This window comes from Crocodylus porosus, unplaced genomic scaffold, assembly GCF_001723895.1.
Source record: "Crocodylus porosus isolate Cpor-Errol unplaced genomic scaffold, CroPor_comp1, whole genome shotgun sequence".
NCBI classification, from domain to species: domain Eukaryota; kingdom Metazoa; phylum Chordata; order Crocodylia; family Crocodylidae; genus Crocodylus; species Crocodylus porosus.
The window spans coordinates 21,031,297-21,053,457 of NW_017728949.1; the positions used below are offsets into that span (position 1 = coordinate 21,031,297).

At 42.5% G+C, this 22,161-nt stretch overlaps 2 protein-coding genes across 7 annotated transcripts in view; both read left to right on the forward strand.

Annotated features, from left to right (window-relative positions):
* TRAK2 (trafficking kinesin protein 2) overlaps positions 1-7,037 on the forward strand; it is a 41,006-nt gene extending 33,969 nt beyond the window's left edge. For all 6 annotated transcript variants that reach the window (XM_019553818.1, XM_019553822.1, XM_019553823.1 and 3 more), the window contains 2 exons: positions 1,029-1,128; positions 2,124-7,037. In XM_019553818.1, coding sequence (XP_019409363.1) covers positions 1,029-1,128; positions 2,124-2,817 — 794 coding nt within the window. In that variant the 3' untranslated portion in view covers positions 2,818-7,037. The remainder of the gene's footprint in view (positions 1-1,028; positions 1,129-2,123) is intronic.
* Positions 7,038-10,627: 3,590 nt separating this feature from the next.
* ALS2CR12 (amyotrophic lateral sclerosis 2 chromosome region candidate 12) overlaps positions 10,628-22,161 on the forward strand; it is a 28,479-nt gene continuing 16,945 nt past the window's right edge. The window contains exons 1-8 of the mRNA XM_019554613.1: positions 10,628-10,769; positions 12,836-12,935; positions 13,319-13,393; positions 15,305-15,362; positions 16,945-17,081; positions 18,153-18,173; positions 19,679-19,772; positions 21,969-22,030. Of these exons, the coding sequence (XP_019410158.1) occupies positions 12,838-12,935; positions 13,319-13,393; positions 15,305-15,362; positions 16,945-17,081; positions 18,153-18,173; positions 19,679-19,772; positions 21,969-22,030 (545 nt within the window). The 5' untranslated portion in view covers positions 10,628-10,769; positions 12,836-12,837. The remainder of the gene's footprint in view (positions 10,770-12,835; positions 12,936-13,318; positions 13,394-15,304; positions 15,363-16,944; positions 17,082-18,152; positions 18,174-19,678; positions 19,773-21,968; positions 22,031-22,161) is intronic.

Genomic DNA, 22,161 nt, shown 5'->3' on the forward strand with positions numbered 1-22,161 from the left:
TGGCTAGCTGGGTGGTGCCTGTGCAGCCTGCAGAAAGGTGCCACTGCCCTCTCTCTGCCCCTGCTTCTGGGAGGCAGCAGCACTCTGTCCTTGCCCACCCACACCTACCCCTTAGGGCCTTTCCAGTTACCCCCAGGAGTACACGTACCCCCAGTTGACAACCCCTCCCTGTATTATATTTTTTAGAAGTGTGTGTGTGTGTGTGTGTGTGTGTGTGTGTACACATATACATATATATTATTTTTAATTGAAGTGTTTTATTCAAAAATTTAAAACTTGTTATATGGAAGCTCTCCTTTTTCTGCTAGAAGTCAGTAATTTCTATGTCTTTTGGAGCATTGAGAAATAAATTTTTTTTAATTTAAAAATTCTGGTTCTCTGATCCTATAAACTACTTTGCAGGGCTCAATTTTATGTTAGAATGTATTTTGTTCATAGAGATTACCTCTCAAATCTGTTTTTCCTTGAAGTCTCAGAGGACAGCAGTTAGAAAATGTTAACTCAAGCACCCTTCAGAATGACTAATGTAATTATTTCTATTGTTTCCATCTTCCAAGCACCTTACAAACAATGATTAGTTCTTGCCACACCTGAGGCGTATTCATATTTCTATCTCAGTTTGACACCTAAAACTGAGACTCAATCATTTGTATTGTGATGCTGTAGGAGGCTTTGTCAGAATTGGGAGTGTGCCCAGGTTCCACACTCAGTCTTGTACACACAACGCTGTGTAATACTGCCTATGTCCAGGACCTACTGAGAGCAAATTGAAGCAAGTTAAAGCAGGAGCCACTAAATACTGAGTAGTCCTAATTTCAAGTCATCTTGTAATGAAAACCTCCAAAGGAAGGGATCAGAACCTTCTTTAAATTAACCAACATGAGTAACTTTTAAATTGAACGTGTTTGTCCTTGGGGGACTTCCCTTTTAAATTGAAAAACAAATCCAATACTAATGGTATCTTGCCTTAAATTTTTTTTCCCTTTCTTTTTCTGCCTTCATTTGATATGACTTTTTCTATATTGCAGCCTCAAACCCGGGGAAGTGTCTCTCCTCTACTAACTCCACCTTCACCTTCACTACATGTAGGATCCTTCACCCCTCTGACATCACTCAGGTTACCCCCAGGTATGAATCAAACCATTACTATGTGGAAATGAACTTCAGATATGGAAAGGTCTAGGGAAAAATAAGGGTACCAGAATTTCCCAGTAATTGTAAGAGTGAAGGACACTGACAGTTGACCTTTTGATTTCCATAACTGTCTCATAAAATGAACAAAGGTGGTTTTGATATTACCAAATTTGGATGGCTAAATGGAAATATAAATTATGGAATTCACTGTTGTGGTGAACTTAGTAAAACATTTTGATTCACTTTTTAAATAAAACCTAGTTACGGTCTTCTGGCTACCTGTGTAAATATTTGGTCTAATACAGGGAGATGATCACACTTTATACTTCTGGGTATATTGTGAAAGATGGCCACCTTTGGCATTTAGTATTATTTACAACTTGATAGAGATGGCCTGCCTGCTGGATCATAGATTTGGTTGCCTGATATTCTTGTAAATTAAATACTATTTTAAGGTGCTGGTGTCTTTTCTAATCTGATGTAGTAAACCCTATGTGAATTCACCAAGTTCTTCTACAAAAAGTCTGGGTCTGGTCTGAAACTTTCTGCTTATTCCACCCAATAAATTGGTATTCCAGAAAACTGCACCACCTTCCAAATTACAATCTGGTGATGTTTTCTGAAGCATTGAGGTAGATTTTTTTTTTTTTTTAAATACACGTAAAAAAAAAGTGCTGGACTCTAAGAACTCCCAAAGTTGGTTTATATTGGGTCCTTTAGGATTTGATATGTTGATGTAAAACTTACCTATTGATATGTCAGTTTGCTACCTTTTTAAACCATTGCATAATTTTCTTCTCAGTTTTGGTTCTCCAGTGTTTTGGATTTTGTTTGATTTATATTTCTGAATGTCTTAAGTGATGCCATTATTATAGTTGCACTGAATACATGCTTTGTTTATTTTTTTTAATTGTTTTTCTCTGTGTTATGTGAAAGATGCCAGAGGAAAGTGCAGTAATAACGATACTCCGTGTGTGTGTCTGTTTCAGTTCCACGTACATACCATTGTCACTTGGAAATAGTGGCAGCAGTACTATCAACACAGTGGTCAGCTCCCCAGCCATGTCTTACAGACTGAGTATTGGAGAATTTCTCACCAAGAGGAGAGACTCTACTACCACCTTCAGCAGCACTAGCAGTCTGGCTAAACTCCTGCAAGAACAAGGCATTTCTGCCAAGGCTCATGATAATCCCATCTCAGAAAAACTGTCTCTGCTACAGCCCCCACAAACCCTTCCCATTCCTTCCACTCCACCAAATTCTCCTTCTCATTCTTCTCATCTTTCCCCCTTGCCATTTGAGTCTCGAGCACATCTCTCTGAAAATTTCCTAGCATCTCGACCAGCTGAAACATTCTTGCAGGAGATGTATGCCCTGAAGCCATCCCATAACTCTCCTGACGTAGGCCAACTGAAGATGAACCTGGTGGAAAGGTTGAAGAGGTTGGGTATTGTCAGAGCAGTTAAACCCCCTAAAGCAGGGGGCAATGGAAAAAATGAAGGGCCAGAAGTTGGCCTGAGAAAGCAAGACTCTGCTGTCTTCTTAAGTGCAGGTAGCAACTTAATGGGTGGACTGAGAAGGAATCAGAGTCTTCCAGTCATGATTGGGGCCCTTGCAGCTCCAGCTTTCACATCCTCATCAAAAATGGGTATCTTGAAGGAAGACGGATTTACCCAAAAGTGACAGACTTTTATCAGGAAAGACAATGCATAAAGGATACATATCTGATATAGGCACGGATTGATATGTAGCAGCTGCAGAAGGCATGTGCATGTTGAAGGGTGCAAGAGAGGGGAAAGTAGAGGAGCTGAGGAAGAGGTGTGCACACACACAAAGATTTGAAGAAGAAAGTATTGGAAAGAGAGCAAAGGAAAGAAAACCAAAGCCAAGCCTTGAGGTCCTTCATGCATCTTAGTAGTTTGAACAAAAGGAAAAAACAGAAACAGGCATTTATTGCTATTTGTACCTTTAAGCTGGTGTCTGAGGACATAATGTATTGTAATGTTTTTTTTCATTTTTCCATATTAATGGGATTACTTTAGCAATTTGTAGTGGTCATAATGGGCCATTTAGATGCTGTTGTTTCTTTTAGCGCTATAGTTGTCTTGTGCTAGACAAAAATAATAGGTGCAAATCCCTCTTCTTAGTGAGCAACAAGTACAGAACAACTTCTTTTTTTCTGGGGGAGGGCTCGTTTCCAATTCAGAAACTTAATTCTGTATAGAAAACACTATTTCCATTTGAAAACAGAAATTGGGGTCAGGATTTTTATTTTTGGATAAGTCCAATGGTGCTAGTGGCATATTAAGAGAATAGTTTCTTTTCAAACTTTTCTTAAGGCTGTTAAAAGCACACTGAAGGAAGTGCAGTCAGGAAGACTGAATCAGGAGACTGCATATTACAGGAAAAACTTTTATGTCAAGCTAGGAAAATTTTCCAAAGTATACTATGTATATTTTTAATGAGAACTTTTATTTGCACAAAAAAATCTCAGGCACACTTTTATATTACAAAAGGTAGTAAAACCTAGGTGCTTGATTCAGGTATTACTTGTACTTCGATCAAACAGGGAACATAACAGAAGATAAGAGCAGTTCTATGACTGATTCTTCTCTTGAAATATGGATATTCTCTACATTTTGAGAGAACATTTTCTAAAAGGCATATATATACATAATGCATTTCACATTTAAGTCCACTTCTCTGAGTCTAGGTAGGATCCTCTTAAACAAATTTCATTGAAAAAACAATCCAGGAAAACTGTTCTCTAACGATGTAGTACAAAAACAGATATTCAAGACCTGGCACTAAAGCAGAAAGTAAGATTAGAAACTAGTGCTTTTGGTTGCTACTTTTATTAGAAGGTGATCTGTATCTCCTTTGGAGAACACTTCCAAACCTGTTTCTCAATGAAACTAGTAAGAGACGCTTTGTGCATTGTAAAATTTAGTTCTGTCCTTTGTATGTCAGTTGACGGGACACTTCAACCCTTATTGTGTTAGGTTTGGGGAAAATTCTAGCTGTAACTAAGCATAAGAATTTGATTCTTTGCTGAGGTTCTAGGCATATTTGAATGATCTATTCCAGAAGTTGGCAACCTTGCAGGAGCAGCAAGCCATATTAGGGCAGTCCACCTTCTCCTGCCATCTGCCTGCCCAGCTCCCTTGGCCCTTGCTAGCTGCATGTTCCTATTCTGTGCTCCCCCTTTACTGCCCACTCCCTTTGCCAGCTCCCCACCCACCCTCGCTGTGTTCCCAACCCAGGTACCTGTGTTCTCGACCCAGCCACCATTTCTCCTATGCTCCCATGTGCCCAGTCTGTGCACCTGCTTCCCTTGCCAGCTCCAGATTCCCCCTGCTAGCTGCAAGCCAGATGAGATCACTTGGCAGGCCAACTCCAGTCTATACCCATAGGTTGCCAGCCACTGAACTATTTTATGGTTTATAAAGTAGTGACATGCTGATATCCTCCCCAGGCTGATCAAGGGAATGGACCGTTGCTGGTAAACCTGGTGCAAGCAAGGCTTTAGTCTCTGTGTCATAGAACAGTTCATTTGTAACCTAATGGTATCTGGAGAGAACTGCTGTTGTTGTGGTTTTAAGCCCCATCTCTCTGCAACTCATCCAAACAACCAAAATGGACTCAAGTTGCTCAAGTGTCGTTTGTGATGGATTAGACCAGCATGCATACTATGAAGGTTCACACCACACTGAAAGATCAAACCAGGGTTTCAAACTGTTTCGGCTGGATGGTCTTTACCTGCACTGGAACAGTTTCTGGTATGGATTTTAATACATTTTAGTCTCATTCACATTGGCCAGCCCACACCATGATAGGATTAGTTTTGCCCATAACCATGTTGTAACAGTTTTGCTTAGTAAGGGTGGTCAGGCTCCAAGCTGACACCTTTGGGGAATATATTGGGGAAAGCAGGTATAACTGTCAAGGGCACACCTATCCTAATCTGAGTTCTGGCCACTGCCAGGATGAACATAGGAGCTTTAAATAGCAGAGGACAGAAAATTACTGTGAAGTTGTTTTGTCTTATTTCATGAAGTATCCTTTCCTACTTATCCAGCCCTTTCTGTATGTTAGTGATGCTTTTGGATATAGTATCAACATATATATAAAAAATCTCAAATACTTCAGGCTTATGCATGGATCCTAAGGTGCCATGCCCAAGAGCATTCAGTAGCGTTGGTAGTTGCCTTTTTGCACTAAGCAAAATCCTGTACTACTTTAAAAAGATATTACATGAAGGAACTTATTTAAAATGCTTTATACGGGTTAATTCTGGTATAAGTGACAAGTGTTCCCAGTTCAGGTTTGTTGTCTTCGCTTGGTTCCACCCTGCCACCCCCAAGGTTTGTAGTGCCCGAGACTCGTGCCAGGCTTTGCCTTGGTAAGCAAGATAAATGGAAAGGGGGTGTTTTATTTGCTGTCTGAGGAACCAAGTGTCTAGTGAACTGCAGATATGTAGGGAAACAGTGATGAAGTAGTAGACAAGTCAGACAGTCTTGTATATTCAGAGAAGGCCGTAGTGTCCCAAGTTAATGTCCAGTTTATGTACATTTATTATAGAAATAACTGTAAACTGCAAGTAGCTTTTTAAATGTATTCAATAATTTAGAATTAATATGTGTATTTCTAAGCAGATTTGCTTAGAATTGCTACAGATGTTTGCTACATATGCTTATTATCAGCAGAAAAAGCAAGTCAGCTAACTTAGACTTTCACAGACCACATTTCTGTCAGAGTTAATTTAAAAGCACAATAATTTAAACACATGTTTGTCCAAATGGAGTGAAGCCTTTTTAAAAGTTGTTTTGATTTGAGTGTCAGGGTATTTCAGCCAAAAAAAAGTATAATCTGGTCTGGTCTAATCCATGGTATGGAGATGTCTAATAAAGTGTTTGTAGAACAGTTTGTCATGAAATACCTGCCTAAAGCAGGAAGACAATGAAAGCAGAGCATGTACAGAAATGTGGGATCTGTTATTATCCATTGAGTCAAAGCTTTGGTGCAATACTGTTGAAGCTTTATCTTGCAAATTTACATCATGGATACTCGTATCTGTTTTGTCTAATTTTCAGTGTCAGGGAAAATTAAACTTGGAGGATGTAGCAAAGGCTTGTGCCAAATCTGGGAAGGCAGCTTTTAGAGAATGGCTTTCTTGATGATGATGGCATATTTAGTTGCTGGTGTTTCAGAAAAAATGATCAATTTGTCTGCATCCCAGCAGGGACTATGCATTTGCAGGATTGAGAAAGCTAAGCTTCAGTAAAAGGGTATTGATGATAAATTCAGGGTGTCTTAGACAGCAAGTAATAATTACATTTGAGAGTGGCCCTATAGCCACAAACTGCAGGGTGGAACAAAAATTGGAGGTACAGGTAGCAAAGGGAAGTTAGCCATTGCTTTTATTATGGAAGACCCTCAGAAGGTGCAAGTGAATGGGGTTCCTGCAGTGTCGGCCTTATTCATGTTTTTACATATACTTTGGTAAAGTACACATTTAACTGAGGGCTATTAAGTCTTCCTAGCTGAACTTCTTTGGTGTAAACCTCTTACAAACCTGTATGATATTAATACACAGAGATGGTAAAATGGGATGTTAGAAGAAAGTCAACTGTAATGAAAACGGCATACTTCTGTATGCTGAGCAAAGGTTTGAGATCTGAATCCTGTCTAGTTGCACAGGATATTTGTGCAGACTTTGGGATCTACAAATACAAGGGTTTTTTGTTCATCTGCTTTTTGCACTTAAATATTTGTTTTATAGTGGAATGTAAAATTTGATAATAAATATGTATAACATGCCTTTTTACATTACATTGGCTATATGGTGTGGTTTATTCCAGACATTTTATTATACTATTAAAGACAGGTACTTTGACACCTGCTTAATGTTGTCTTGTACTTGCTTGTTTGTTCATCTTGCAGCTACTAAGAGCACTTAGCAGTAGGGTGAAACCTATCAAGAAGCAAAGGGAGACTTTAGACATCTCTCCCTCATACTTGTGTAAACCCAGCCAGCTTTCTCTGTTTTTCTGCCAGCTCCTACTAGCAAGCCTTGGACTTCCCCACCCCAAACCCAAGGCCTCGCTTCTTTTTGGGCTGGAAAGCAGGGATCTCTTTAGAGAGTTAACTAGCCACATTAGTCTGAAGTCAAGGAGAAGGCAGGGTAGATTTGCCCCTTATAAACTAACTAAATCCAGATATGCATAAGCTTTTGTAAGTAGCAGGTTACTTCATCACCTGCTATGTAGAGCAAATCTCCCCAGTTTCTGCTTGGCCTTTTATAGGAAGGATGTAATCAAGATTTTTACTTCCTTCTTCCTGGTAGTTGCCATCATGACATGAATTGTACTAAATATCTGTCAGAATGGGAGAAAAAATTTAAACTAAATTATTTTGATGGCTGGCAATTCCTCCCTCCTTTTTCTTAATATCTGTGTGTGGATCTCCTTCATGTATGCACGTTCCATATAAGAGTTTTTAAAATGCATTTTGTGGCTGTGTCTATTCAGAGATGTGCAGAGGCCCCGCGTGCCCTCATGCTCCCCATCCTAAGGCCATAAACAGAGCAGCCCCAACCACTGCTTGAGTCTATTGGGAGCCCTGGCTGGCATTAAATTTAAAGTGCCAGGGAGCAGAAAAAGCAAAGTGCTGGGAGCAGGAGCTCTGCCCTACTGCTGCTTGTCCCCTTCCACCCGGAGTGAGCCACACCTACTTCGTGCCCCTCCCCCCCAGCTGGGCAAGTGGTAGCGGGGGGGTGGGGGTGCAGGATACAGGTGCCACTGCCATTTGCCCAACTAGGGCATGGGGGCATGGGATGTAAGCACTGCCTGCATCGTGCTTTCCCATACCCCTTGTGCCCCAGCTGGGCAAGCAGTAGCAGCACGCCCAGCCCAGGGGGTGGGGGAATTCAGGTGTGGCTTGCTCCAAGCAGAAGGGGGCAAGGCATAGCCCCCACTCCCAGTGCTATGCACCCGTGTCCTGCACCTCCTCCCCTGGCTGGACAGCTTGTCCCAGCCCAAATCCCTCCCTCCTCCCCCATGCTCCTTTTCTTCCCACTCCACCCACCACAACAGACTTACCAGCTGGAGGCAGCTGTGTCCAGTGTGCTAAAGACTGCTTCCTGTTTAGTCTATGGCTGACTCTCTAAAGCAGCACTGAATCTTTTCCAAATCAATTTGGAGGTTTCCAATTCAATTCAGACCTTTTCATTGGTCTCCCAATTTGGAGATTTGGCTGCCAAATCAGGCTGAACCTCAACCTCCTCCGAAATTGAATTGGCTACCGAAGTTTTGCACAGCCCTACCTAGTAGGCTCTCACTATAATTGTATTATTGTTTCTACCAGCAGAAATGGTTACAGGCTTAACCTACTGGGACTTTCATTTTTTGCTGGCTGATCTGAGGCACTCAAGTTATAAAACCTATGTATGTCATGACCTGAATCTCAATTTAACATTTAACCCTTAAACTTAAGGTTAATCGTCCTATATTGCCTGTAAGGCCACTGGTCTCTTGTAGCATAATTTGATGATTTCTCCTCCTAAATTGCCAGGTTTTGTCCATCTTTTGGGGGTTTTTTATCCTTTAGGATTTTATCATTAGCTTTTATTTTTTTCATTTACTGGAGGGAGGATGGTTCAGATAGAAAATATACTCACTCCTACTTGAAATATCCCCTTGATCAGCACTATTAAAATGGCATCAGCAGATATTGACATAACCCACAGTACCTACAAAATGCCTTTACTTCGAGCAACTGACTGTATTACATTAAGTTTCTTTGTCTTGTTGGATCGCCAAGAAAATCATTCATTTATTTATAAAGCTCTGAAAGCGCAAAAAAAAAAGCCTTGCAGGTCATCGTGGAACTGAAGGAATGGCTACCTTACATGGAGAAAATAAAACATCTGCTCTGAAAGTCTTGTCTTAGTGATCTACATCCTCCCTTTCACTCAGATGTTGTTGCTTTTCTGGTTGAGGTGAACAAATGGATTCCTGCAGATCCAGAGTTGACAATCCAACAACTCCTGGCCCAGATTTTGAAGGAGCCACCAAATGCTGAGTTGAGGTGCTCGAGTGAGACCTTGACACTCCATATGGTCACTTTTGCGGAGCATATGGTAAGATGCATTGGCTGAAAGAGTCAGCCAAGGACTGCCAGGATTTTGTATTTGCCTTATGATATTGAAGCAATCTAAATATATCGCCAATATAGGAAAGAAGGGAGAACAAGTGTTTTTGTCCAAGAGCTGTGACCACTTGAAGGTTATTTACAAATCCATTTTTAAAAAAGTGATGGTTTCAGTTTGATTCTTGAGGAAAATGTACCCCTATTGTAAAAATGAAGCACCAGTAGGCCAAAATAAGGATGTCTGCATCAGCTCATGGCTGCCCCACACTGGTTTATTTGCTAAACGGAAGCCATGAGCATCTATGACGATCAATTCAGGATCTTTCATCTGAACTAAAACATCTTAAATCGCTGTTCTTTTCTGAAGCCTTGAACTTATTCTTCTCTCTGCTCCCATTCCTACAGTATGTGTTCGTTGTGAACCCTCCAATAATTTCAGAAAGGCTGGTGTGAAAGGGCTATTAACAATAGGACATGGGCATTGGTGGCGCCACAGCTGGAGTACTGCTAGTTCTGGGCGCCACACTTCAAGGATATGGAGAAGCTTGAGACAGTCCAGAGAAAAGCCACTCGTATGACTAGAGGCCTGAAGAGCAAGCCATGCAAGGAAAGGCTGACAGATAATGGACTGTTCAGCCTAGGAAAGAGAAGACTTTGGGGGGATTTGGTGGTAGCTTACCAGTATATCAGGGGCTAGGCGGACAACTATTCAACAAAGCACGCCAGGCATGAATGCTGCATGTCCCTGGAGGCTGCAAGGGCGCAGCAAGCTCCCGCTGGCAGCAAGCAGGGAACTCCTGCAGGCAGCCATGGCGCTGTTCGAAGGGGGGGGCAAGTGCCAACTGGCAACAACCTGCAGACGCTGCTGGCAGCGTTGGTGGCGGCCTGCGGCGATCACAAACCGCTCACCGGCGGTGTCAGCGGAGGGGGGCGGGAATGGCGACTGCCTGCAGGCGCTGTCGGTAGTCAGCAGTGCCTTTTCACAGGGGGTGCACTTTCATCCATGCACCCCCTATGCATTGCCAATGACCCCAGGGGAAACCAGGAGCAATGGTTATAAACCCCTAGAAGAAGGTTTCAGACTGGATATAAGGAAAAACTTCACGGAATAGACTTCCAGTGGGGGTGGTGCAGGCAGAAGACTGGGCTGGGCGCGCACCTCACTGGAGCTTTTTGACCCCAGCAGTTTTTCTTGCCCAGACCGGGGGGCTGGACCCAATGATCTCACAAGGTCTCTTCCAGCCCTACGCCTGTGGATCTGTGTGCGCACTCTCTCTTTAAGTCGGAATGAACATTAGGAGCCAGTGAAGTCATGCCGTTCTGTTTCCATGGTGACATGGGAAACTGATGGTGTCAGGAAGAAGGAGAAATCTTAAGAAATATCTACGAGAAACCATGCTCTTTCTTTTTTAAATAAACTTCAGGGGATTCCCAGTCTTCTGAAATGTCTGAACCCTGAGAGCTAAGCCAGCTGCTTTTGGAGAGTAAGTGTCTCTCAAAATGTGTCTTTTTCCACCTCTAATGTTTCTCATTCAGATTAAAAAAAGAAAGTAAGTAGTTCAGTGCCGTTTGTGTTTTGCGTATTAGCAACTAAAGAACTTGAAGCTGTTACTTTTTTATGTGGGCTTTCTTCATGTTTTTCTATAAACACTCGGACGCTGCTTTCCTGTCGCATCCACTGCACAGCAAGGAATCTCTTCTTGATAGCTTGCGTAAGTTTTCTATCTCTTATTTTGATTCCATCGCTCCTAGTTGTACCTGCCAGTTGATTCCTTTTTTTTCTGTTTTTACCCTATTTGTAGGTTGTTAACATGACCTGTTCTGTCTCTTAAATCCTCCTTTAGGTAAGTCCTATCAAACTGGTCTAGGTATTTTAATTTTCCTCAGTCCCCTTGATGATCCTCATTATGCCTTTGATTTCCCCTAGCAGCCATGGTAAACATGGCAAGCAAAGGTGGCGGGGGCCGCAGAGACTGGTAAATTGGCAAGGGAGGTCTGGCAGGCGGCAGGCGGCCACTGGGGGAAGGTTCCACGGCAGTTGAGTGTGTCACGGGGGCGGGGAGCAAAGGGCTGGGGAAGGAGCATACTGTTGAAAGCAGTTGGAGGAATGGGTATGAAAACCCATCAGCTATTGGGTTCCTTTGGGGGAGTCATGGGTGGCTACTTAGGTACACAGGGTGCCAGCGGTTCCACACGTGGCCTATAGTTACACTGGTAATGTGGCTCCCTGCAGAGCTTACAGCAGTAAAGTACTCAAGATACATGCAATAGACCTATTTCTGGTACTTCATTGTACAATACCTGTGCATAGCCTACAATAGCATTGGCCTCTCTCTGACCTATGACGAGCTATTGAACTCCCTTGTTAAAAATGTGCAAGTCGTGTTTAAACAATAATACAGGGTCTCCATAAAGTCCTTGTGCACTTCTAAACTTTAACAACTTAGGTTGTAGGTATGATAGAAACAATCTGTAAACGGCATTTAAAAGCCAATTTATTAAAGTTTTAGGACAACTAGAGTACACAATGCTAGACTTCAACATAGCCACCATTTTCTTCTCACAGCTGATATGGTTTTCAATTCTGCTAGCCATAAGACACAGTTTTACCTTCTCACCTACAGTAGCCATTTTTCATTTGTCAAAGAATCTGAAATAAGGATAAATTCCTTATTACTTATGAATTCTGACACCACCACCCCCGCCCCCAGTTATGATGTTCAAATCTTACAGAGGGGCTCTTATCTCTTATGGGAGGGCTCCCCCGTCCCCCCAAGCTCCCCCATAATTTGAACCCTGGTTGCACCCCACTTTGATTCCTGTTCCACCCAAAGTTTAAAACCAACTGCCTGGCAGTGGCAACAGCATTTCTAGTTAGGCAGCCATTATAATCTACCCAGCTCCTTCTAAACTCTTGCCATAATCCCACAGGTGTTAATGACCCCTCTCTCCTTTTCAATGTGTTCCACTAATCTCACTTCTGCAATTCTGCTGTCTGGTAGCTGCTCCTGGTAATGTAGTTCGTATTTCACAGTCCTGCAGACTGTTTTTTAGCTCCAGCTAAAAGTACTAACTCAGGTATGGAAATAACTTTCAGTGTTTTATGAATCTGAGAGGGAGACGTACATTGAATTACAGTGACTTCAGGACTAATGATACATAACATGCTATAGCGAATGAATGCACATTCCAATAGTTATACGTGTTTTTGCTTCTGTCTTAAACTGAATAATATACCTCTAGGTCCCTAGCTTAGTAGTAAAGCTTCTAATTTCTGGACAGAAACAAATTATGTTGTATCTGATGATTCACCACACTATCTGCACTTCCCTTTTCAAAACCCTAGATCCACCTATGCATGTGCATATGCACTGGCTAGATTCAGCCTTCACCATTTGTCCTTAGAGTTAGGTGGGTTATTCTCCATAATAAGATGATAAAATGTTTTATTTGAAATGCAAAATATACCAAATCTAGTAAATTCTTATAAATTTACACTTCTTCAGCTTTCCTAGAATTGTTTAATTAGTCAAGGTTCCTGAAATTGCAGACATGTCTCACTCTATCTCTTCACGTTGTGCCTGTTGGGACCCTGAAAATGTGAAGAGTAAAAGAATTATAAAGGCCAAACAAGGCTTACAGAATCTGAGGTAAGCAGGACACCTTTTAGGCTATATGTAGACACAGAAAGATTTATTTATTTATGTATTTATGTATTTTTCAGTTTATATAGGCAAGTCTTATACAACTAACATAATCTGCTTCTGTGTCAAAATAAATTTTACACAAAGTGAATGAGTGTTATGCAGTAAAATTGGTCATATTTTAGTGAATCTAAGAGGGAGGGCACCAGTAAGCTGCTGATTTGTTTCCCTAGCGTAGGAAAGATTTGCCGCTATGCCCGCGTCTCTTTCAAAGCATTTTTATTCTTCAGTGAAAAATTTTGAACCATTTTGTTTTTGGTGTTTTGCCTAATAAGATTGACGTGTCCATAGCATAAATACTTCTAAATACTGTTTATATTTTTAATCAGGTCCTCTCCACTAGGTGTGATTTTAAAAGATTGTAATAATCTCCCATCTCCTGTACAACCTCCCAACATACCAAAGTGAGTATTTTTTTTTTCTTGGGAGGGGGAAATTGAAGGTTTAAAGTATACAAGATGCAGTGATTTTCTAGCGTTTCTAGTGGCTAAGATTTCTTCATTAACAAACTGCTGCAGAAACCCAAACTCTTTAGGGCTAGGGACAGGCATTACACACAAACTGGTTTAAGTGATCAGAACTGGTTTAAATCTGTAACAGAACAGATGTTCAGTGCACATAAACCAGTTTGAAAATGGCTGAAACTGGTTTGAAATAAACCTGGTTGAAAGACTTAACTGATTTGGCTCAAACGGGTTTACATAACGTCTGTCCCAGACCCTTTTAGGTTTAAGCTAAACCAGAGACCCTCAGCATCCCAGCATGCTCCCTGGGCTGGGCTCTCCGCTCCAGCCCAGCCAGGCTGGCCCCTCTCCTCTGCTCCCCAGGCAGAGCAGGCCCAGCAGGCAGATGCTGGCTTATTCGAATGCTGGCTGCTGGCCACCGGCACTGCATTGGAGTCTGCCGGGCACGGCTGCAGCTGCTGCTCTGCACCAGGCCAGCCCCTTCCCGGGAGGAGGAGGCTTATTCAGCCACTGGCCCCAAGCACAGGCCAAGTGGCAGCTGTGGCTGTGCCAGGCAGACCTCAATGCAGTGCCAGCAGCTGAATAAGCCTCCTGCTGCCTGGAGGGGGCTTGTCCCAAGCACAGAGCAGTGCTGGCATTATAGTGGGGACTGCCCAGCCTGGCTGCAGCCACTGCTCTGTGCTCCAAGCCAGTGTTTGAATAAGTCTTCTCCTGCCCAGAGGGGGCTTGCCCCAAGCACAGAGCGGCTGCTGGCATCACAGTGGGGCTGCCCAGCCCGGCTTTTTAATTGCACAATAATGTACACAGTCTTAAGTAACTGGACAAACTGTATAGTTGGGATTGATTTTAAACAAGCTGTTATGGTATTAAGTGCCGTTTTTCAGTTTGGGAAAGAAGCAGATACAGCCAAAGCTAAGAACAATCACTTAACATCTTAAATGTGAAGAAGCAGCATGCCATCTGGTTGTGGGTTTTAATATTCCTCTCTCTCAACCTTTCAGCAGTACCTTTTTAAGTTTTTTTTTTCTGCCTGCTTTGTAGTTTCTCTTTATGCAGGGTAGGGTAACAAAAGAACTTGAAGTTTTTAATGTAAAGCATCTTCTGCACTGAGCAATTTTAAGGAAAGGTCTCCTTTGGCCTTCTAAGCTCCCTGAATCTCTGTTATTCTCCTCCAGTGCTGTCTAATCTATAGACTACAGTGCTTTTCATGGTGATGGTTTTGAAAGAAAGACATGAGAGATTCACAAGCCTGTACCTCATTCCTCTTTGGTTTTCCCCAATAGCACAAGTGCTCAGTTGCATGGAATCCAATTTGCTGTAGAAACTTGAATACCCCAAGGAGGTTTGTGCATCTCTACCCTCCAACTTCCTCTCTATGCCATGAGACCTGTGACTTCTGTAAAACTACAAATCATAGAAAAGTTTTCTGGATACATCTCTACTGTTGAGCAGCCAGTTAATAACAGTGGCTCCCACCCGCATGGTTTACTGACTAAATTACATTCCCTGTTCTGGAAAGTGCTGTCCTATTGTTTCTTTTCTTTTTGCTTATCCTATCTTCACTGAATGTGGCTTGAGCCTCAGGCAAGGTAATCTATGAAACCTTTAAAAGACTATATGCTCTTAACTCCAATTGATTTCCACTAATACTCAAAACCTTTCAGTTTGGTCACTGCATCCATAAAACAATACCTAGCTAAGCACTTTGGACTTTCTGCACCATCCTGACAGCCCACAAAAGCTGTTTCAGCTGCATGCTCATAGTTATAATGCTGGAAATGAAGCATTGCTTTCTCTGAACAATTTTTTATGCTGTCTGCAATTCTTTGAGCAAGGTTTCTTTATTTGTAGGAAAATATTCTCCACTAAAAAAGATGGGTCTCCACAACGTCGGAGAGAACCTCCTGATGTAAGTAAAATAGTAATGTTTACTTTAGAAGGGTAAAAAGATCCTAACTTAGGAGTCAAGAGTCTGTTTTTCCACTCCTGCTCCTCAAATATGTTCTAGTTTTTAAGGGTCTAAACTCCAGTCCTAAATTTAGTGCACTAAGTAATTTCTTGAACTAATGAAAAGATTCTTGAAGCAAAATATTGATCTGAATTTAGTAGCTGCTATATTTGGTTCATCTGAGGGATACAACTTGGGCTGGATCTTCTGTAATCAGTTTGGTCTCCGATTGTTACGTAGTCCAGGTTAGGAATCTGAAGAGCAGGTCTTCAGCAGGACGTTAGCAACCATGTTCCATTGTAGGCATAGAAATACACATCTTTTAGAGAAGAAAAACAGGGGATTGAAAATAAAACAAAGTTATTGCATTCTGATTGTTGCATCCCTTTAAATCCAGTAGAAATGTGACATAACTTTAAAAGGCTCCATGACCTTTTGTGTGACTTCAAGTCACTCAGGAATTCTGGATTTAAGAGTCGAGGTAAATTTAAGATATTATACTATACTGCCCCTCTTCTGTCTAGCCAGATGGGAACCCTAGCTGAAAGCAAACTCACTATGATGGCCCTGAATGTGCAAAAATGGTGGTATGAGCTGTTTAGGACCACTTAGAAGAGTTGTGCTTTGATTCAGAAAGAAGGGCTATGGTTTCTTTTGGGTGAACTAGTTCATGGTCTGGTGCTGTAGGACTTTGGGCCCCAGCCCTCACACTTTTTATTCATCTAGTTGGGAAATTATATCCTTCACTTTAATGTGGACATATGATTGTCAGCTACTCATTTGTTGCCTCCTGCCTGGACTGCTGGAATGCATTCTTAGCACTGTGGTTCAAGATCCTTTTGAATCTTCAGCTAATGCAAAATGCAATTACCTGCTGTATGCATCATTGCACTGATATCCTTGTTCCATTCAATTCAGTGCTAGTCCTACTCCATAACTGTCTGTGTTTAAATTGTACAAGAGTCTACATCTTCTTATATTGCATCGTGGAAGGTGCTTGATTTGGCACACGATGCTCTTTCCTTTTAGTGCAAGTGCTAACTCAGGCAATGTTTTAGTTGATGTTTTACCAGCATAAAAAAATAACAGGTAGACAATGTGAACAGTGTAAAGTTATTTCGGAAAGAATCAGGAGTAAAAATCAACCAGTGTAAGTTATACTTGTCTAGATAACTGTGCAGCCATCTCAGCATAGTTCTCTTATAGGGACCTGTTTCCCTGCTGCCTAATGGCATGGTGCAGTAATAACTGCCTACTCTATCCAGCTATCAATGTGTCAGTGTCCAGCTGTCCCTGGTCCTAATGTAATTTAAATTGATGTAGAAATGGATGTAAATTATACCAGGGAATTTGGTAATGTGTCTATGCCCTATGTGAGGACGCTTCCCATAGTTATATTGCCAATATTGGTCAGTGTTCTTTAATGCTGGCAATTGGAGTAGTCTTAAGGAAGTCTTGTTTCATTTAAAATAGTTTTTTAATGGATCTAAGTTTCTAGATACTAGATTTCCTGAGTTAAAGGTCTTTTTCTTTTGGCTCCTAGGCTTCGGTGGAGTTTGTAGAAATCTCACCTGGCTACAAGTTCACCCGGAGTAAAGAACATCTCTATGTGACTCTAGGGGAGGGATTTTTTGAAAAGAAAAGAACTGCTGATGAACCAGCTCCACCTATCACTCCAAGGTAATAGAAAACAAGATCACTGGCAAGAATGCTGTTTGAGTTTCCAAATAAGCTTTCCCTAATGAACATGCTCTACATGGGCAAATAGGCCTCTGTCTAGTCCAGTTTTTACACCAATAAAAAGCTAACATGAGATGAGAATTGGTCGTGCATTGAAGGAGAGATCTTGAGTCCAACTCATCTCTTATGTGCATAAATTGGAAGACCAGTTACTTTAGGTAAGCAGACAGAATTGGACTTCTTTGCTCTAGATTTCTAATTTGTGTGAGTTCAGTGTCATATTCCTCATTTTGCAATATCTTCCTCCAACAACTGTACAAATGTCAAACAGCTGGGCATGCTTGGTAAGTTTGATAGCACCTCTGCAGGTTTTCTGCAAGACTTGCCCAATTTTTTCCAAGCCTTGCCTGCTCTTAGCCTTAATGATCTTCCAAGATCAAATGGGAGCTGACATGAGGGCTGCTATTAAAATGACTTTTATTCAATGAAGGGAGTCTGATTCCTTCTTGCCAAGGTGGGGAAGGTGGGGTGGGGTGGGATGTGGAAATGCTGTCTTAGAAGCTTTTCAAAAATAAATAACAGATAGAGAAAAATGGGAAAGCCCAGGCCTTAGGGGGAGAGAAGTGTCACTCAAGTCCTAAATGCAGGAGCAGTAAAGAGATCTGATAATCTCCACCTTTAGGAGAAGCAGTGTCTAAATACTGCTTTCTTCAAGCAGCAGTGATTTTGGTGCACCCACCCTCATACGTGTGTTAATTGTCAGGTCTCATGCAATGTAAGAAGAATGAATACTTTGTTTCTGACTTGCCTTTAAAGTACCTAATTATTGCCTTCCGACCAGTCTACTTTCCAGAACTATGCTCTGTCTGTATTAGAAAGCTGAACAGTCTGGGCCTAGTCATTGTTTTGTGTAAACATGTATACTGGAGCAGTTGCTCAGGGAATAAACATGAGAAAACTTAATTATCCACTTAGATACATCCAGCTTTTTGTTTCACAACAGACGCATCATCTGCTCTGATTCAACCTGCACCAGTTTGATGTCCATTTCCTCTTTTACTCTCTTTGCAGACCCCCTGTGAAACTTGAGACGTGAGTATTGGTTATTTGGAGGGGAGGGGTGTCAAAATGGATTGAACTTTTTTTTACCTTCTGTATGTTTCTTGTCACCACCTGCGGGGAACCTGACTTCATTCCTTCCTTTGAATGCTGCTTCTTGGTTGACTGGCGACAGTAAGATGTGCTTTTACATACAAAGTAATATCCTCATTTCTCCCTGAAGATGCACCATTTGTTGTCTTCCCATTTTGTTATGAAATGAGGGCTAGATGCTGGAATCTCAATGTACATCCCCCATAAAGGAAACAATTCTTAAATGTAAGATCTTATAAGAATGGTGTGTATGTTCAGGTGGTGTTTGGTTAGCAGCCATTCAACAGGACTGACCAGGGTTTCTTCTAAAGAGAGCTGGATACACGCAGAGGAGGTGGCTGAACCCAGCACATCCAAACCTTGTGGGAGGTGCATGCTGAGTCTAGCTCTGGTTCAGGTGCTAGTACTTATGCAAGCATGATGTCCATTAAGCTACACTCAATTGCATATATTCCTTTAAATGTGCTGATGCTTTCTCTATTACCATTGCTCTTGTGTCCATCTTAATATATGGCTGCTGATATGATGCGAGCCTGGCCCCTGCCTCTCCTTCTTTCAGGTCTTAATAGGCAGGGAGTGCCATGGACCCCAGCATTCTTTCTTGCCCGTGGCAGGGGGTTGGACGTAATGATCTGCTCAGGTCCCTTCTGACCCTACCTACTATGAAACTATGGAAGCATTATGTATATATCTGAAATGAACAGTACAATGTTCACCATCTAGTTTTTCTTGACCGCTAGGTTCCAACACCACACACAATCAGATTAAAAAGTAATCAGCCTGAAAAACAGTGTTATCTGTATGATCTGAAATTTTGTAATTCCATGCTGAGAAATGCCCCTTCTCTCTGTCATGAGAGAAGAAATCCTTTAAGACAAGGAATAGTACAAAAGGTGCCTTGACCAGCTAATCAAATTTCCAGAGTTGTGGGCTGGTCCCTTTTGGAGTTGCAATAGTTGGGGAACTCCACCAAACATAGCACAAAATTAAACTGGAGACACTAAGGTGTTCCACTTCTTCCCCACGGCTCAGATTCTGATCAGCGGCTGTCTCTATTTGCAGCCTCTCTCCCAATCAATGAGGCAAGTGGCATACCAGCAGAGGGGTAAAACCTGCTTTTCGTCTGAGTCTTCCTGTAGTGAAGGGAATAGGAAATAAATTGCTGTGGCCAAAAGGATGTAAAAGGAAGCCCCAGTGTGCAATAAACCCTCAGCCTCTGTAGTAAGATAGAGTGGGGAAAGGAATTAGAGTCCTATCCTACAACATCTCTTTTCCCCAATTTATGTGGGCTGAAGCAGCAGGGAGAATGAAGAGCTAAGACCAGCTCCAGCCAGAGCATTCTGATAGTGATATTTTCCCCATTTTCACCCCTGGTCCTTCTGATGCAACAAGGTGGTCCCAATAGCAGGCCCTGGGTGTGATGAAGGGATGGTGTATCTTTGTAGGGAAGATATTGTTGCTGACTTGGAGGAACAGGTTGCCCAGCTGACGGACATGTTGGAGCAGCTATGCAGAGATCACAAGGCCTCTCAAAAACAGGCAGGTCCATTGGTTGTTGCCTTTCTCTTTCTAGAAAGTACGCTACAAATCCCAGTCGCTCATCAAATAGACTGAATAGGCCATGCAGAATGTCCTGGATCCTTTCAGAATGGTCCACAGAGCCCAGCTGGCCAAATTACATGTAAATGATTCAGTGTCCAGAGGAAGGGCACTGTCTAGTGCTTTTCCCAGAGATGCAGAAGCCAAGGCACAGAGGGTGTCTATACCAATGATTCTTAACTGGGGTGATACAACATCCCCTTGAGCCCCTGTGCAAGATGGTAAGTGCCCTCTTTCCCCCAGTTCAATGTTCCATGCCTGCCCCAGTGTCCCAAAGACAAGCAGTGTCCATAGCTGCTCTTCTCAGGACTGCCACTGCTGTTCTCCCTCACCCCCCAGCAGCCCCGGTACAAGTTACCCCCAAGCTCTGAGCAGTGTGCTTTGCTGTAGGGCTGTGGAGGTGTGCTTTCCAAACTCTTCCATGCTCCCAGAGCTTGACAGGAGGGGCCACAGGTGCAGATGGCTCTAGTCACCAGTGTGCGAGAGCCTTGAGCATGGGCTTCAGCTGAAGGGACCACATTTACCCCTCAGGTACAGACTAGAGACGGGGAGAAGGCAGAAGATGGAAAGAGCAGGGCACAGCAGGGTGAAATCCTGCCCCTGCTACCTAACACCGGATAAATTGGTGGTTCTCAAACTTTTTACCCTCAAGGCTCCCTTCATAACTGTTGTGAGTTTAGATTCTAGCACAGTGATTATCAATCAGGGTTACACTAAATCATAAAAATTATGGAGGAAGTCATGAGACTAAAAAGCTTGAGAACCAATAGTCTATCCCATTTCTGCAGCACTCCTGGGAGCACCACTCCACACGCACTAATTCCAGAAATGAAGCAGTGAAGCTTCCCTGCTCTTCTATCTCCAGCATGCTCAAAAGTAGCAGGAGGAAAGTGATGTCGACTGCCTCATTTCTGGGGTTGATCCACACAGAACAGGAGTGGGTGGATGGGGCATGGTGGACAGTGGTATTCCCTTAGGAGCACCATGAAAGCAGTATGAACATACCCTGAACGCATATTTATCCAGGTATGTAGATATGTATTCATCATGGGCAACAGCAGCTTTTGGGCAGGTGGGATTTTTAAAACCACCTGAGTTCATAGGTGTTTTGCTGTCTTGTGCACCTTTGGAGCTCTCGCATGGAATAGCCCTTCTGCTTTGAGTTCTAGAAGTGTACTTTGAATTGCTCTGATTTCAACTGGTGACACTATACAAATGGGCCATCTCTTGGGAAAAGAAAAGTATCTTGCAAAAGCATCCAAGGATTCAAAGGTTTCCATATTGTTTAATGGTAAAAATGGTGGAAAAAAACTTCAAGATTGGAATTGCAGTTTAATGGGTCAGGTGTAGTTCTGAGCCCATCTCAGGCCAGATTTCAGTAGCCTGCTTGGAGATATTTTTCTAGCAGAAGTTTTCTTCTGCTGCTGATGACAAGGTAGGTATGTTTGCAGCTTAGTGATGACTACTAGGGGTGTGTGGAATTTAACTGACTGTTTCGTTTTGATACTGTTTTGACCAATTTCGAGGTTGAAACAGCAAAATTGGAACAAAGGCTTTCAAAATAGCCCTGAAACAAAACAAGGCTAGTTGAAACGTTTCAAAAGTCAAAATGTTTCGACCATAGGCTGGGGATAGGAAATCAGTCCAGCAGGGCTGACTTTTCATCCCCAGCACAAGATCTGGCAGGGGACAGGGAGTCAGCCCAGCTAGCCCTCACATTAGATCCCCTTCCCCAGTGCTAGATCACACCGGGGGAAGGAGGCAGCCCAGCTGGATCGTGCCAGAGATGGTGAGGCAGCCCAGCCGGGCTGTTTCCCATCCCCTGTGCTAGATCACATGGGAACGGAAGGGATGGGGATGGGAGAGGAGCCCAGCTGGGCTGGCTTGGCGCCCCAGTGTGATCTAACATGGGGGATGCATGATGTAGCATTGGGGATGGGAAGTCAGCCCAGCTAGGCTGACTTCCCATCCCCAGTGAAATGTTGAAACAGCTTCGAAACACCCTTTCTGTTTTGCCAGAATGGAACAGCTGTTTCGACTCGAAATTAAATTTGAAACTGAATGCTGTTCCCTTGAACCATCAAAATGGAATGTGCCATTTCGCACAGCCCTAATGACTACTTCTTTTCTTTGAAGATGGAAACTGAGATGGAAGAAAAATGTAATGAGATTCAAAAGGAGCACGAGACTAAGATCAGGTATGGTTGCTATGTTACACGAAGAGAGAAAACACATACGTGTGTGCATGCATGTGCACACACCCACGCACACTTCTAGTTGTCTGTATAAGGACTTACATATTGTATGGATGGGTTAACAAGACAGCGTC